Raw genomic sequence first — 18,244 nt, 5'->3', positions numbered from 1 at the left:
TTTTATTTACATGGTATCAAAGCTAGTATCTTAGGAGTCGATTACTCTCAAATTGATCAAGACAGTGTTGCGATTTTGAAGGCTTCACATTTGAAGGTTTTCGTGACCACAGTTTGAAGGGGCTGCAGCACCCTATGCTGCGTTTTGGTGGAATTTGCTGAGACTGGTTCATGATTATATAAAGGAACCTAGTCTCAATTTTGTGGTGATTGCTTGATATTGATTCAGGGTTTTGGGAGGTGATTATTTTTCGATTTCAGTTCTTCTTTTTAGTAGTTTGAAGTTTTTTGTAAGGTTTTCCCTGAATCGATCCTTGCTGGATATTGAGATTGCATCGATTTTTGTTCTAAAATCGATCTCTGAATTTTTCACTGGCTGTTGGCGATCGTGTTTGCTTGCTGGTTCATCACTTTTGCTCAGTTTTTATTAGTTGTTGGTGAATTTCTGCATCGGTTTGCTTGATCGAGATGGGTGACCCAACTGAAGATTCTAAAAGTGTTATCTCTAATGTTGTTTCGGGCTTTTCCAAATCTATTACAGAGAAGAGATTGGAAGGGGCAAGTAATTTCCAGCAATGGAAGAAAATTGTGTGGGTTGTTTTAACTGGTCGTGGCCAACAGAAACATCTTACAAAGGCCAAACCAAAGGATGATGAAGCGTGGGAAATTGTAGATGCACGCATTTTGGGACAGATATTGAATAGTATGGATTCACAGATTGTTGACTTAGTGACTCACATAGATACTGTGAAGGAGTTATGGGATTACTTACATGTTTTGTATTCTAGACAGAATAATCTATCCCGTATATATGAGTTGTCACAGGAGTTCTATCGTGCTGATAGGAAGGGACGTCCGTTGACCTAATATTTTGCCGATTATAAACGAATGTTTGAAGAGTTAAATGCATTGCTGCTCATTAGTTCGGATGTGAAACAGATGCAAGATCAACGTGAATAACTTGCGGTCATGGGATTTTTGGGAGGATTGGGCCAGGAATATGACTCAGTACGCTCCACTATTCTTGGAGGAGATAAAATTGCCTCACTTGGAAACTTTTTCTCGCGTTTTTCGTGTTTCTCGTGATAGTTCCCATGAACTAGCAGCTGCTCTAGGTGAGAGCTCTGCCCTTGTTGCTTCTAGTCAAGGGAGAGGTAATGGTGGAGGTAGTGGGGGCCGTCGTGGTGGTATAGCTGGCCGGAAGATGGAAGAGGCAGTGGTAGTGATAATGGTGGTGAAAATTCTGGTTCTGTGAAGACTTGTAATCACTGTGGTCGACCAAGACACATCCAACGTTTTTGTTGGAAACTTCATGGGAAGCCACCGCAACAGCAGTATGCTAATTCAGCAGCTAGTACCGAGTCTCCTGCTACACCTTCTGAGGGTAAGTTGGTAAGGTTATCTGATGAGGATTATGCTCAGTTCACACAGTTTCAGATTTCTCGGCCTTCTACATCTTCCTCCACGGCTACTTTTACCCAGACAGGTAATGCCACTACGTGTTTCTCCACTTCTCGTCCCTAGATCATTGATTCAGGTGCTTCTGATCATATGTCTGGTGTGTCAGGTAATTTTTCTTCATTTCGGTCTTCAGAGTCTAGTGTTACATTGGCTGATGGTTCCCTTGCCAAAGTCACTGGCACGGGTATTGTCAACCCAACTAAGTTCTTGTCCTTGTTTTCTGTTCTCCATTTACCGGACTTCCCTTGTAACCTGCTTTCTGTTAGTAAAATTACTAAAACCTACAATTGTTCAGTGACCTTTTATCCTGATTCCTGTGTTTTTCAGGATCTTATGAAGAAGAAGATGCTTGGTAGGGGACGTGAGCAAGGGGGGTTGTATCATCTTGAAGACTTTCCTTCAGTTGCTTATTCCAGTGTTTTGTCTCCACACCAAGTTCATTGTTGGCTGGGCCATCCGTCTTTGCAGAGTTTACAGAAGTTGGATCCTCGTTTTAGTTCCCTTTCTAGTTTAGAGTGTGAGTCATGTCAGTTTGGAAAGCTCCACCGTGTGAGTTATCCCCCCAGAGTTAATAAATGGTCTGGGTACCCTTTTTCTTTAGTGCATTCTGATGTATGGGGGCCTTGCCCTGTGTGTTACTTTTGTTGATGACTAGTATAGAGTCCCCTGGATTTATTTAATGAAAAGTCGTTCTGAGCTGTTTGCCATTTTTCGTGCATTTGTTATTAAAATTCAGACTCAGTTTAATAAGAATATTTATGTTTTACTTAGTGATAATGCCCTTGAATATTTTTCTACTCCATTTAATTCTTCTATGGCTGACCGTGGCATGTTGCACCAGTCTTCTTGTTTAGATACACCCCAACAAAATGGTGTAGCTGAATGGAAGAATAGACATTTAATGGAAGTAACCCGTTCAATTCTTTTTGAGATGAAAGTACCAAAAATATTTTGGGCTAATGCTATCTTGATTGCCTGTTTTCTGATAAATCGTATGCCATCTTCTGTGTTACAGGGTGGGATTCCTCATTCTCTTTTATTTCCTACTGAACCTCTCTTTGTTTTACTACCTACAATTTTTTGGTGTGTTTGCTCTATCCGTGACCATCGTCCAGGTCTGTCCAAATTAGATCCCCAGGCTATTAAATGTATTTTCTTGGGTTATTCATGCTCTCAAAAAGGTTATCGGTGTTATTCACCAGTTCTTCGAAAGTACTTTGTCTCTGCTGATGTTAACTTTTTTGAGTCCACTGCTTATGATGATACATCTTTTGTTTCCTCGAAGTTGGATGAGGATCTTCCTTTATATGTGGTGCAACGTACTATTTCCCATGGTCAACCGGCTGCTGCTTTGTCTCCGCCACCTCCGCCTCCGCCTCCACCTCCTCCTGTTCGGCCTGCTCGTCCTGCTGTTCGGTTTACATTTGTTCGGCGTCCTCGAGATGATATAGCACCCCCGGTCTCTACTGATCCTCCAATTTCAACTTTGCCTGCGGATCCTACTCCTCAGTTAAGTATTCCTTCTTCTTATCTTAATATTCCTATTGCTCTTCGTAAGGGTGTTTGTAGTTGTACTCAACATCCTTTGTCTCATTTTCTTTCTTATATAGGCTTAACTGCTAACTTTACTGCTTGTCTCTTTACTGTTGAGTCTTATCCTACCCCTAAGTTTGTTTCAGAGGCATTATCCCACTCTAGCTGGAGGACAGCTATGGAGGGGGAATTGGCTGCCTTGGCTGAAAATCACACTTGGGACTTGGTACCGTTACCTGCTGGCAAGAAGGTTGTTGGTTGTCGTGGGTATATATGGTTAAAGTGAACTCTGATGGTTCTTTGGCTCGTTTGAAGGCACGCTTAGTTGCCAAAGGTTATACACAGGTTTATGGAGTTGATTATCTTGATACCTTTTCCCCTTTTGCCAAGCTTGCATCTGTTCGTCTTTTGATCTCTCTTGCCGCATCCCATCATTGGCCTCTTTTTCAGTTGGACGTGAAGAATGCTTTTCTTCATGGTGATCTCCATGAGGAGGTTTATATGGAGCAACCTCCTGGGTTTGTTGCTCAGGGGGAGTTTGGTTTAGTGTGCAAACTTAAGAAGTCGTTGTATGGTTTGAAACAATCTCCCAGGGCCTGGTTTGGGAGATTTTCAAATGTTGTTATGGAATTTGGGATGACTCGGTGTGGCAGTGATCATTCGGTATTCTACCGGCATGGCAAGGCTGGAAGGATATTTTTGGTGGTATATGTAGATGATATAGTCATCACTGGTGATGATGTTGAAGGCATTAAGCAGCTTAAGTTACATTTGCAGTGTAAATTTCAGACCAAGGATCTTGGTAAGTTGAAGTACTTTCTTGGAGTTGAGGTAGCTCAGTCTAGTAAAGGTATTTCTCTCTCCCAGAGAAAGTATGTTCTTGACCTACTTTCCGAAACAGGTATGCTTGGGTCTAAACCTTTGGATACTCCAATGGACCCAAATTTGAAGTTGACAGTTGATAGTGGTGATGCTTTTGATGATCCGGAAAAATATAGAAGACTTGTTGGAAAATTAAATTATCTCACTGTGACTCGACAGGATATTGCCTTTCCGGTTAGTGTAGTAAGTCAATTTCTGTCCTCTCCTAGGACGTCACATTGGGATGCTGTGATTCGAATTCTGAGATACCTCAAGAAAGCACTAGATTGTGGTCTACTCTACACTGATCATGGTCATGGACGTGTTGAGGGATTTTGTGATGCTGATTGGGCTGGTTCTCCTGTGGATAGGAGGTCTACCACTGGATATTGTGTCTTTGTGGGGGGAAATTTGGTGTCCTGGAAGAGCAAGAAACAGCCAGTAGTAGCTAGATCTAGTGCAGAGGCAGAGTATCGGGCTATGGCACAGGTTAGTTGCGAGCTGATGTGGATGAAACAGTTGTTGACTGAGTTGAAATTTACGAAGGAGTTACCTATACAGCTGTGGTGTGATAATCAAGCTACTATCCATATAGCTTCCAATCCTGTGTTTCATGAGAGGACGAAGCATATAGAAGTTGATTGCCATTTTGTTCGAGGGAAACTACAATAAGGTTTTATTGCTCCACAACATGTTCGTACAGGGGAGCAACTTGCTGATATTTTTACTAATTCCTTGGGAAGAGTGAGAATTGATTATATTTATAATAAGCGGGGCATGATTAACATCTATGCTCCAGCTTGAGGGAGAGTGTTAATGTGCTTTGGATACTGTTAACGTGAACAGTGTCGTGAACAGTACCGTACACTCTTCACATGAACAGTAACTAGAGATGAGAGTTGTTAGTCAGGGGTAGTTTGGGAATTTCTCGTGTGTTAGCTCTACCCTATTATTAATAATATTGGTGAAGAGAGGAGAACAATTTCATTTGATAGTGCTCCCCAAAGGATTACAGCCACTTTTCTTCTTCTTCATCTTCTTCCTCTCCAACTTCTCTATTAAATATGGTTTTATTTACACTCTCCATGCACCATGTGGCAGCCCTTAAGTAGGACACATGATACAATTATGCTAAGCCAACTCTAATCCCATATTAACCCCCTAATAAATAGGATTAACTTAACTAATCATACTAATCCATATTTAATAACTAAGGTTAATATAAGCATGCCGCCTCGTGCTTGCACTATTCAACATATAATAAATAATCAATTCAATAGACGCTAAAATATTAACAAGCAATCCAATTAATTATTCATGACCTGCTTGCGGGTGTTACACCACTTGGTCACAATGGAGCAACCTTACCGTTGCACCAAGGCCCGTCCTCTCTCTTAGCTATCTAGGAGTTATATTGTTAGTTATATTAGGTTATTAAGAGTTTTATTAATTTTGGTAGTTTATTTAGAGTAAGTGAGTGTTAAGGAGTCTTTATGAGAATCAATTTACGTACAACTTATAAATATGTAATCACCCTTTCCTATGATTTTGGAATTGAATAGATTTGTTTTAATTGTTTGGTACTTGCCTTCTGTGACTTATTCTCTCTCACTCTCATCTCGTCTTTTTCTCTTTCATCCCATGGTAAGGGATTTCCCTGTCATTTTCTTCTTCTTTTCTCTCTCCTTCCCCATGTTTGATTACATTTTCCCCTATTTCTTCTTCTCTCTTTTATTGATTTATTCAGTTTTTTTTTTAATGAGGATTATATATCCTTCATTCCCATTGCAACTTCCTTATTCTCTCCAACTTTCTCTCTCATATTATCTCTTTCCTTAACTTTACTTCTATCAACCTCCCTCTCTCTCCTCTCAATAGCACCACATCAATCTCCACTAACTGGGATAATTAAATTCTGTTTTATATCTGGAAACTAACCTTGAAATATGGTTTCTTATTCTGTTGAAAATCTGTCCGTTAATTTTAAGATCAGATCTGTCCCGCATCTAGACATCAGATCGGGATCACTTCCATTCCATTAGTTGCAGGCCAATCAGATCCATCAGATCCAATCAAGTCCGCATCAGAGTTGTAGTAAGCTTTTTAGTTATGGCTCTGAACTCTGACACTTTCCTCCTTTTCTGGATGAATGCTCTGATTTGGTTTCTCCTCAACTTAAAAACAGAATACAGTCACCCATATCATCTGGATTTTGCCTGTAGAGAAACTTTTTATGGATTTGTGGAATAATGAATATGCTTAGATCATATCGTGTCAAGGTAATGTAGTACTGAATTTGAATGATCAAAACAGTAGCCAAACAAGATCTTTTCACAGGAAATAAGATCCAGATTTAAGATAATCAAATTAAACAAAATCAGATTGTCAAACAAGGCTGAAACTGGGATCAAGTTCAACAAATCAATAATAGAACAGCCACTGAAAATTGGGATCGATCTACTGGTTAGATCAGCAAATAGAAGGTAATCCTAATACTATTAGGAAAAGGGCAAATCAGTAATTTCAAAGATCAAACAGAAAACAGAAATTAGGGTTGGAGTTTGATACTTGATTCTGCATATGGATCAGAATGGGAAAAATGGAAAAACAAAAATAACTGAAGATCAGATGGTCAGAATTAGGTCAAACTCATATCGAGTTCACCATAGGGTTCCTGAACATATGGTCAAAATCTTGAAGGAATCTAATGGCTGGATTGCTTAATCTCAAAACACATGGAGTATATGATCTTCTAGAAGCAAAGTTCAAGTTGCAGGAAAATGGAAGAATACTTGTTAATGGAAGAAGAAGCCGATCGAATAATAAGAACAACAGAAAATAACACCCAGGCTGAGTAAGTGCCAGAACCTATTCTGATACCAATTATACCAGTGCAAGGCGCCCTGCACTAAGGCGACAGTCGCCCAGGCCCCTAGAGATCTGCCTGGATGCTTAGACGGCGCCTAGGCAACACCTTCACAACTATGGCCATGGCCCATGGAATATGTGAGTTGCTCTGGCTTAGAGGGTTGCTTCAGGATCTTGGCATTGATGTTGAGGTTCCCATGCGGTTGTACTCAGACAGCAAATCTGTCATTAGTATTGCCCATAACCAGGTTCAGCATGATCGAACTAAACATGTGGAGAGGTTGTAATATGTATTTCTTTTGTCCCTTCAGATAGTCAGTTAGCAGAAATCTTTACTAAGGGACTTAGTACTAAGAGTTTCATGTCTATTGTTAGCAAGTTTGGCATGGTCGATATCTATGCACCAAGTTGAGGGGGAGTGTTGTAATGTGGGTTCAAGGGTATTATTGTACAATAGGGTTTATATTGTGTTGCCCTAAGGGTACTATTGTAACTTGTTCTCACACTCATTTATTATAAATAAAGAGGGCTTGTGTCTCATTGACATAAGTCACATTTCCCCAAATATTCCGTCAATTACGTATTCCCAATCAGATACTAAACTATTTTAAGCAACTTCTAACTTTTTCCCTTTCTTTTTTAGGTTGATTAAAAAAGAAAAATAAAGCGTTTATGTCATATCTTTTGGTGCCTTTATTGCATTCATTTTATTTATATAAGTTGTTGGCACGGAGCTAAATGTAAACAGATCAGAGGATCTGGTGGTGGTGGCCGGTGGGTTTTCTTGTAAGAGAAAGAAAGAGACTGCTAGCACTGGAGCCGCAAGGATAGGGAAAAAAGGAAATCGCAAGGATGAGGGGAAGGGAGAAGTCGTGGGGAAGAAAGAGAGGAGAAAGAAGGGATATAGAGAGGCAAAATTTTAATATTAACTAAATCAAACTAATTTTCCATTCCAAAATTCCATAAATTCGTATTGGATTACAACCTTATTTATAATGACCAAATAAATATTTATCCCTTCAAGTTACCTAAACACACAAACTAAATTTAACTGATCAAATATTTGCTATAGAAGACTCCCAAGTCCAAACAAAATTACTTACTAACAATAAGACATGAGATACTGAACTAAAAAGGACTCTTTTAGACATACTTAACAGCACATGGGACCCACACAATCTGATCTATATATTTAATTGTGTACACAGAATTAAGACCCCAAATATGGGCTTGTAAAAGAAGCTCATTAGTCATTACATTAATAAATCCAAAGATAAGAAGCCCAAGGTTAAACCCATCCAGGCGTCAAATAGGTATGCATGTTCAACACGTGACAGGATTAGATCTGTGGATGCTTGCAGTGATGTATATAGTAAATCCAGCACTTTAAGAGCACCTTTAAGGGGATTAGTAATTAACATGCAAATTCCATTCTTTTATTTCTAATGCTAATGAACATTGCCATTAGCATGTTCAAAGGGGATGCTTGCATGTGCATCCTATGTATAACAAAGTGCATGCATTCAGTTCTGTTGCCGTTTATCCAATTCTATCTGAGCTTTTCTACTATTAAAATTCAAATTTTACTCTAGAATTGGTGAGGAATATGTTAAAATTTGTGATTTGATATCACAGTTAGCTGACTATAATGTATGATGGATTTTGGATATTAATTATTGCTGAAAATTGACTATTTCACTTCATAGATGTAAAGAACAAAGTCTCTGTCTAAAGCTGAAACTTAAACAAGTACTAAGAAAAGTTTCTCCAACTAAAAAATTTAATAAAGCTTGTCTATCGATTTTTTAAGTTTCTGTACGTAATAATAACATGCTGCAGAGTAGGAGCATGATCTTTGAGTCAACTGCCCCACCTCCCAACCCCGCCCCCCCCCCCCCCCCACAGGAAAAGAGAGGAAAATATTTTACATATTAGAACCCTAGTTTCCATGCTGACACCACATAATATTTCATTGGAGTGTGTTTCATCATTTATGTAGAAGAATCAAGATATCATTCTTTTCAATGAAATGGTAGATTCATTGCCACTCATTTCATGCTATCCTTCTTCACTCCACTAGTCCATTTTTGTCGATTTGTGTCCCTTGCCATCTGATCAGGAACTTAAAATTCTTTCTTCAGGGGAAACATTCACGGATGTGGTTGGGAGTCCTTATTATGTTGCTCCAGAAGTGTTGCGAAAGCATTATGGTCAAGAATGCGATGTTTGGAGTGCTGGAGTTATCATTTATATCTTACTAAGTGGGGTCCCACCATTTTGGGATGGTGAGATTTTCATGGTTCACTGCTTTCTTGCTTTCTCATTCATTTATTTCTGTCCATATGTCATGTCTTTTATGACTACCATAAATCTAGGAATAACATGTAAAATTGTTTGTTATTAATCTTTATGCTGGAACAGAAACGGAGCAGGGAATATTTGAGCAGGTGTTAAAAGGTGAGCTTGACTTTGTATCAGATCCATGGCCCGGTGTCTCTGATAGTGCGAAGGATTTGGTCAGGAGAATGCTTGTAAGAGACCCCAAAAAGCGGCTCACAGCCCATGAGGTTCTTTGTAAGTGCATCTTTCTCCAATGTTGTGCTTTTCGGACATTTCAATGGTTGAGGGAATTAGAGCACGATTAACATCATAGTAGGGTTTTTTTGTTTTGGGTTCCTAAAATTGTTGGGCAAATATTACAATTTATTCAAAGGAAAGCCCAATCAGAAGAACTAGTAGCTTTCCACCTTTAGATGGCTAATAACCAAATGGGCGAAGTTTCTAGTCCAGCAGGTCTGGAGAGTTTCTCTACACTGGCACTAAAATGTGCCACGTGGCAGATTGGATAGAGCTAAAATTTTGTGGACAGCACCCATAGGTCTCTTGCACACATGTCAAGTTTCGGCCAAAATAGAGTTGGTTGGCCAAGTGAGAAAATAATGTTTTGAAAATTCAATGGGAAAACGAAACCTTTCTAAAAAGAAATAGACGGTTGAAAATACAAGGGAAAATGCCAATACATGGAGGGTATGTTGTTGAATCTGGGTCTGAAATTTTCCGCATCACCCTTCCACATGGCAAACATGGTGTTGGTGTAGAGATGTGTTCATAATGCAACTCCGGCTTCTAAAACCCTAATTTTTTGTCACGATGGGCCCACAAGAATGATAAACATCTCAATTTAAGGGTATACTGGCAAAGCTGTAAATTCTGAAACAGTTCAGACCCTTAAGGGTAAAGTAAACAAGTGAAAGGACCAAACTGTAAATAGAATTTGGAAAGAAGGGCTTTTCTAGAATTACAAATCAAACTGGGGCTAAAACAGGAACCATATATGAATAGGAGGGTTTTAAGTGATAACAGCAAATATAAAGGCTTATTTGTAAATTCGGAAGTTGTTTCTTCTTCCTTCATGATATGAACAGTACCCAGTGGCAACCCATCTCAGCTTTGGTTGATGGAACTCACTCAATATGAGTCCAATCCAAATCATAGTTGTCAAAGCACTAGGCGATCCATGGTGTTCGAGGGCCAGCTAAGCGATTAGGTGACAAGGCGTCTGCCTAGTCACCCAAGGCGCTTTAGTATTTATTAATGTATTCTCGTAAGATTTATCATCATCTCAATCTTAAAATGTCCAGAAAGATTTTGGAAACCTTATGACTTATACATTAGTTTTTATTCCAGTTCCTTCTGACTATAATAAATAGAATATTAATATATTAAAATAAGATAAACACATATCTTATTAAAGAAAGGGGGTTGAGGGTATTCCCAATGGATTATGCCACAAATACTAATTAAAGAAGGGGGTGGGGGTGGGTTGAGGGAATTAATATATAAAACAAGGTAAACAAATATCTTATTAAAAAAAGAGGGAGTTGGGGGCATTCTTGATGTTGATGGATTCTAGAAACATGGACTAGAGGGCCATGGGGAATAGCGGAGCAAAAACCACTCGTCCTCTTGGAAACATGCTCTATGCACAACGTTGAATGAATTGCGACTCTGTGGTTGTCTGTTCTCAAAGAGGCTGTGACAGCTTTGAAGGGAGGGGCAGCGGCGCTAGAACTCAAACATGTACGTTCCCTCCTGTTGGTTATATGAGACAGAATACCGTGGGGAGTATTCTTGTCCTTTTGTTCTCTTTTTATTATGCTTTGTATTGAGTCGGTTATGAGGGACAGAATTGTCCATGTAATTTGTCTTCTAATATTATAAATACATTGCTTGGGATCAACCTTTGATCATCCGAGCCTTATTCTCTAATTCAAATCTGTTAACATGGTATCAGAGCAAGTTTCGAATTAGGGTAACTCTCCTCTCTTCCATTCTCGATTTCTTCTTCTTCTCCTCCTCTCTTTCATTCTCAAGTTCTTCCATCCTTCTCCTCTTGTTCTTCATTCTCCCATTAGGGCAGCACTGATGAGGTGATCTACAGATCCAGTTGCTGCCCTCCATCACCTCATTCATGTTCTAAAAAATTTTCAGAATCGATAGAAGCTTTTGTACCCTGCCTGCGAAATTTGAAGCCTTCAGATTTTTGGACAGATCCAGTTGCTGCCCTCCATCACCTCATTCATGTTCTAAAAAATTTTCAGAATCGATAGAAGCTTTTGTACCCTGCCTGCGAAATTTGAAGCCTTCAGATTTTTGGACAGATCCAGTTGCTGCCCTCCATCACCTCATTCATGTTCTAAAAAATTTTCAGAATCAATAGAAGCTTTTGTACCCTGCCTGCGAAATTTGAAGCCTTTAGATTTTTGAACTGATTCAACTTTATCTACTAAGGGATCTCTCCACATTATTGAAGCTCAGGAACTGCAGCAGATTTATTGGACGAGGTTCTATCTCCAGCCGTACTGAAGACTCTCTTTCCCTATCGATTTTTGCTCTCATTAGAGTTTTTTTCTAAAACCCTGCAAATATCGATCTTAGGGTTACTGTTCTTTGTTGATGCTGATTTTTGGAGGGTGATTCAACACTACTAGATGGCCACTCGATCCAAGTTTCAGCCCATTCCAATGTGTTTTTGCGCCCATTCTATCCTACATCGATCTCACCATATTCAAGGTTTTTTTTTTCAAAACCCTGAAAAAGTCGATCTAGGGGATTGCACTGGCTGCTGTTGCTGATTTTTGGAGACAAATATTACTATATTTCCAGCAGTCTCTCCTCCAATTTTCAGCCTTTATCTTGGAGTATTTGTTGGGGTTCTCTTCACAACAGCCCCTCTCTACAATTTGGGTTTCTCTGCTACAAGTATGGGTGACTCAATCACTTCCACTGCTACTTCTGATCAAGATAGTCAAGGCAAAACTGATTATCACACTTTTCCTCCTAATCCCATCAAACTGGATGGCTCCAACTACATGTTATGGTCTTGATCTGCAGCCTTTGCTATTGCTGGCCGTGGCCTTACTGGCCATATTGATGGCACCAATGTTATGCCGACTGCTCCAGGTCCTCTTCAAAGTAGATGGCTTGCCAACAATGGGGTTCTCATGTCATACCTGATTGGTTCTATAACTTCAGAACTTGCACATGGATTTCTTCTCCTTGACACAGCTTCTCAGATTTGGTCTGCTTGCAAAGAGACATATGGTCAACTTGGCAATAATGCCCAGGTTTATGAACTCAGGAAAAAGGTCCTTCACACTTCTCAGGGAGAATTATCAATCTCCAAATACTATGCTACTCTGCGCAGCCTCTGGCAACAATTGGACCACTTCTCTGATTTCCACCCCACTACTGCTGCTGACATTACTGCCTATAAGAAACATGCGGACAAGATCAGGGTCTTTGATTTCTTAGTAGGGTTGAATGTGGAGTATGACCAGATTCGTGTTCAAGTGTTGGGCCATTCTCCTTTTTCCACACTTGAACAGTCTTATGCCCTGGTCTCCTCTGAAGAGAATCGTAGAACTGCTATGTTACAGCCTCCTACTACCATTGATAGATCAGCCCTCAGGCTGCTGCCCCGACTACTCCTGCACCTGTTGGAAACCTTTCTCTTGGTGATTCTACTATTGGCACTGTTACTTGTGAGTACTGTCACAAGCCTTACCACACAAAAGATAAGTGTTGGAAACTCCACAGGAAACCAGCTAACTTTGAAGCAAAATAGGCTGCCAAGAAAAAACCAAAGAACAAGGCTCATCACACTGAGACTGTTACTACAGCTCCTACTACTGACCTTGGTTTATCCCAGAATGATCTACAGGCATTCCTATGTATGCTAAGGACTTCTGCTACTGCGGCTTCTACTAAATCAGCTCCTGCCAATTCCTCTGCTCCTTTAGGTTCATATTTTGCTCAGTCAGGTATCCCATTTGGTGGTCACTGTGCTTCTGTAGCATCCCATCCTTGGATCATAGATTTTGGTGTTATAGACCACATGACTGGATCTTCTAGTTTTTTCCATCGTTATTCTCCCATTTCAGGGAAGGACAAAGTCAGGGTAGCTGATGGTTCCCTTTCGTCCATCTCTGGAAAAGGATCCATTAACTACATCTCTTCCGTTACCTTGTCTTTTGTTTTACACATTCCTAATTTTACTACTAATCTTCTTTCCATTAATAGTCTTACTTGTGACCTTAATTGCAAAGTAAGTTTTTTTCCTTCTCACTGTGTTTTTCAGGATCTGGTGACAGGGAAGACGATTGGATGCGGTAAAGTGCAAGGTGGATTGTACCTGCTTGATGATGGTTGTCCTTCTCCACCAACCGTACCTTATCCACTTCATCAAAATGCATTGGTCTCTTCTGAACTTTACCAATGGCACTCTAGATTAGGTCATCCCCCATTAGGAACTTTGTCTCATTTGTTTCTAGCCTTAGTCAAGGGTTGTAATAAAGATGAATTCTATTGTGAGGCGTGTGCAAGGTACTAAAACTCGGGTCTCGGTACCAACTCGGCTCTTGGAAAAACCGAGACGAGTCGAGATCTCGCCGAGTTGGTGCATTTTTTTTTCCAACTCGAAGCCTCAACTTTGGGTCAACCTGAGATCCGAAATCTCGCCAAGATATGTCGAGTTTTGTCGAGTTAGGTAAGGTATTTAAGTGGTAGGTGGGTTAAAAAAATGGGTCGAAACCGAGATCTGAGATCTTGGGACTGAGATCTCGCCGAGATATTGCACTTTTGAGACTCGTAGGCAGTCTCGTCTCGGCTTTTCCAAAAACCGAGAAACTCGGCGAGATCTCGCGAGTTCTCGAACTATGGGCGTGTGTACTGGTCAAACAGACACGTTCAACTTATTCTAATTCTAATAAAAGAAGCTCTTCCCTTTTTCATGTGGTTCATTCTGATGTTTGGGGCCCTAGTCGAAAGATTTCAACTTTTGGACATCGTTGGTTTGTGTCATTTATAGATTGTCACTCTAGAAACACATGGATATACCTTTTGCACACGAAAAGTGAGGTGTTTTCTGTTTTCAGCATTTCCATAAGATGATCCAAACTCAATTCTAGGCCACTCTCAAAGTTTTGAGAAGTGACAATGGAACAGAGTATAAAGAGGGTCACCTTCAAAAATATCTTGCTGACCATGGAATTCTTCACCAGACCAGTTGTGTTGAGACCCCGCCCAAAATGGTGTGACTGAAAGGAAGAACTGTCACTTACTAGAAATGGCCAAAGCATTAATGTTTGCTTGACATATTCCCTCCCAATATTAGGGAGATGTTGTTCTTACTGCAGCCTATCTCATTAATCGTTTGCCTACTAGGGTTCTGGACTCCGGTAGTCCGGCTGAAGTTTTGTTTGGGAATTCGTCCTTTGTGGTTTCCCCTAAAGTGTTTGGTTGTATGTGTTATGCTAGGGATACCAGGTCCCCTGGCAAGCTTGAACCCCATGGATTGTGGTGTATTTTTTTGGGTTATTCTCCAACCCAGAAAGGATATAAGTGTTATCATCCCCCTTCCCATCGTACCCTAGCTAGTATGGATGTTACCTTCCATGAAGGGTTTTCTTATTATTCTTCACTACCTCTTCAGGGGGAGAGTTATAGTAAAGATGTGGATGTGGTGGATGTGTTTCCTTCCCTTGGGCCTACTACTCTTGAACCTCCATCACCTTTAGTTGTTGCCCCATCACCTTTAGCTGTTGCCCCATCACCTTTAGATAATCCTATACAGGGGGAGACTATGGAAAATGGTGATGGTGAAGCTCCTACTCAGGGGGAGTTGACTCCAATTGAGAGAGCTATTGAGAAATTTCAGAAGAGGATCGACGACTCCAACATTTTAACATATCACAAAAGATGTTCCAGAAGAGGGCAGCCTCAATCCATCGTAGCTCCAGTACCCATCCAGTTGCCGACTCTGGATCCAGACCCTACTTCTCCTGGTAAGATTTTTCCTTCCGACCTACTTATTATTCATCGCAAAGGTACTAGGACTTGCACTCAGCATCCCATTTCCCGTTTTGTTTCTTATAGTTATCTTTCTCCATCTTTTCATGCATTTGTGTCCTCTCTTTCTTCTGTTTCTATTCCTAAATATTGGCAGGAAGCTTACACAGATGGAAAGTGGAAGGTAGGAATGTTGGAAGAAATGAGAGCATTAAAAAAAATTAATACTTGGGATCTTGTAGATCTTCCTCCAAGGAAACGGCCAGTGGGATGGAAATGGGTGTTTGTGGTCAAACAGAAGGTTGATGGGACTGTGGATCGATATAAGGTACGCCTGGTTGCAAAGGGCTTTACCCAAACTTATGGAGTTGATTATCAGGAGACCTTCGCACCAGTGGCTAAACTCAGTACTGTAAGAGTGTTATTATCATGTGCTGTAAATCTTGGGTGGGATCTTCAGCAGTTGGATGTGAAGAATGCCTTCCTCTATGGAGAGCTAGAGGAAGAGGTATATATGGATATTCCACCAGGCTTCTCTGATGATAAGACCAAGGGCAAGGTCTGTAAATTGAAGCGTGCTCTTTATGGTTGAAACAGTCACCTGGAGCTTGGTTCGGCAGGTTTCACAAGGCTATTATTTCAGTAGGCTATAAGCAAAGCAATGTTGATCATACACTATTCATCAAACGAGTTGGTGATAAGGTAACTATTCTCATAGTCTATGTTGATGATATTGTTGTAACCGGAGATGATGGTGATGAGATCAAGAAATTAAAGCACTTCTTTGGCCGTGAGTTTGAAATAAAGGTTCTGGGAACTCTAAAATATTTTCTAGGGATAGAAGCTGCTCGATCTTCAAAGGGCACCTTCCTTTCTCAAAGGAAATATATCCTAGATCTGTTGTCCAAAACAGGGATGTTAGGATGTCATCCCATAGACACTCCCATGGAAGCTACTGCAAGGCTTAAGGAGAAAGAAGGTGAACCAGTTGATAAAGGTCGCTATCAGCGATTGGTTGGCAAGCTAATCTACCTCTCTCATACACGGCCAGATATAGCTGTTGCAGTTAGTCTAGTGAGCCAATTTATGCATGATCCTTATTCCTCTCATATGGAGGCAGTTATTCGTATTCTTCGGTATTTGAAGTCTGCTCCCGGAAAAGGAATACTTTTATCTCCCAATGGCCATCTGAAAGTTGAAGCTTATACTGATGCTGATTGGGTTGGCTCTACTGACAGGAAATCCATCTCTGGATATTGCTCTTTTGTGGGTGGGAATCTTGTCACATGGCGTAGCAAGAAGCAGAGTGTTGTGGCAAGATCTAGTGCTGAAGCTGAATTCTGTGCTATGGCACACAGAATCTGTGAGTTGCTATGCCTTAAATGGTTGTTGCAAGACACTGGAGTTGCTGTCCACCTTCCCATTATGCTATATTGTGACAACAAGGCTACCATTAGCATCGCTCATAACCTTGTCTAGCATGATCGTACCAAGCATGTTGAAGTTGACCGACATTTCATTAAGGAGAAGATTGAAGCTGGTCTCATCTGTGTTCCCTTTGTGCAGTCTGCTGATCAGTTAGCCGATGTGTTCACTAAAGGCTTGAGTAGCAAATTTTTCTGTCCTGATTTAGTCAAGTTGGGCATGTGTGACATATATGCATCAACTTGAGGGGAAGTGTTGGTTATATGGGACAGAATACCTTGGGGGGTATTCTTGTCTTTTTGTTCTCTTTTTATTATGCTTTGTATCTGTTATGAGGGACAGAATTGTCCATGTAATTTGTCTTCTAATATTATAAATACATTGCTTGGGATCAACCTTTGATCATCCAAGCCTTATTCTCTAATTCAGATCTGTTGTTAACACCTCCTCTTTCTTTTTTCTTTTTTTCCCCCCCCCCTTTTATGGTAGCGATTATGGCATGGAGGTGGCCGCTGCAACTTCTCTTCGTTAGCGGAAAAGTTATGGCTGCCACTGCTACTGCTTCTTCAATCTTCTTATTCTTCTCCCCCTCCTTCCATCTTTATCTTCTTCTACTTATTTCGCTGCTGTTACTGTTGCTATGGCGCTAGCGGTGAAAGCGGCTGTGTTTTTATTGTTAATTCCTCCTTGTCAGGGGTGGAGGGAGTCGAGTTGCAGGGGTGAGCATGTGCTGCCGACACCAAAGCACCTTGGACAATAACTCAATAAGGCAACAGCTTGCCTTGACCCAGATTTTCCGCCTGGATGCCTAAGCGACGCCTAGGCGACGCTTTGACAACTATGATCCAAATGAAATCTTAGATTAAATTCCTAACTCATAATCCTGTTGAATGCAAGTAATGGAACTGAGAATAATGGCATTAGGGTTTGGATCCCAATGTTGATCCTCGCTCTGATACCATGTTCGCTACTGTTTCACCTAAAAGCTCGAACTGTTAGGGAAGGGCAGCATAAATGTATACATCAACACTCCCCCCACACGTGCAGGCCAAGATCCCATGGTCCTTGCATGTGGAACTCACGCAGCATTTCCTTCGTGTGGCATTGAGGGAGAAGAAATATCAGGAAAACTCTTCAGATGCACTTCCCAGGAGTCGAACACTTGACCTCTCTGCTCTGATAACAACAACCATAACCTTATCCCAACTAAATGCCGAAGAGGCTATGACAGTAAAAAAAATAAGAGAAGTAAAAAAGAAGTACAAGGAGTAAAAGGAACAAGTACAAGCATACCCCTAAGGGAATAAAATAAGACAAAACTACCCTTATACCCATATTACAACAGCAAGTGATCACAACCCCAACAGATTTCGATACAAATTAATGCAACCAGTTCCAGCGGAAAATCAGGAACCAGAATTTAGTTTCAGTTCGAAACTCTCAGTTCAAGCAAGTATTTTGGACCGAGGCTTTGCATATAGAGTCATTCAATGGTGAGGATTGACCTGCCAAAGTGTTCTAAAAAGATAAGGAAGGGGATGAGGGAGATCGATGGTCAATTGTGACTGACTGTAAGTATCACTGGAATAGAACAGGGGGAGAATAAGGGAAGAAACAAGAAGGGAAGGGAGAGAAATAAGAGAAGAACAAAGGAGGAGGAGGAAATCTAAGAAGAATTTTTACCGGAAAGGGAGGAGGAACCGGATCAGGAAGATTGATAGAGGAAAGAAGGAATAAGCCACTCGGAC

At 40.6% G+C, this 18,244-nt stretch overlaps 1 protein-coding gene across 1 annotated transcript in view; it reads left to right on the top strand.

Moving 5' to 3' along the window:
- Window positions 1-18,244, top strand: part of LOC122651810 (calcium-dependent protein kinase 20-like) — a 37,702-nt gene that overhangs the window by 16,350 nt on the left and 3,108 nt on the right. The window contains exons 2-3 of the mRNA XM_043845359.1: window positions 8,864-9,007; window positions 9,144-9,296. Coding sequence (XP_043701294.1) covers window positions 8,864-9,007; window positions 9,144-9,296 — 297 coding nt within the window. The remainder of the gene's footprint in view (window positions 1-8,863; window positions 9,008-9,143; window positions 9,297-18,244) is intronic.

This window comes from Telopea speciosissima, chromosome 2 (assembly GCF_018873765.1).
Source record: "Telopea speciosissima isolate NSW1024214 ecotype Mountain lineage chromosome 2, Tspe_v1, whole genome shotgun sequence".
NCBI classification, from domain to species: domain Eukaryota; kingdom Viridiplantae; phylum Streptophyta; class Magnoliopsida; order Proteales; family Proteaceae; genus Telopea; species Telopea speciosissima.
This window is presented reverse-complemented; position numbering and strand designations above follow the sequence as displayed.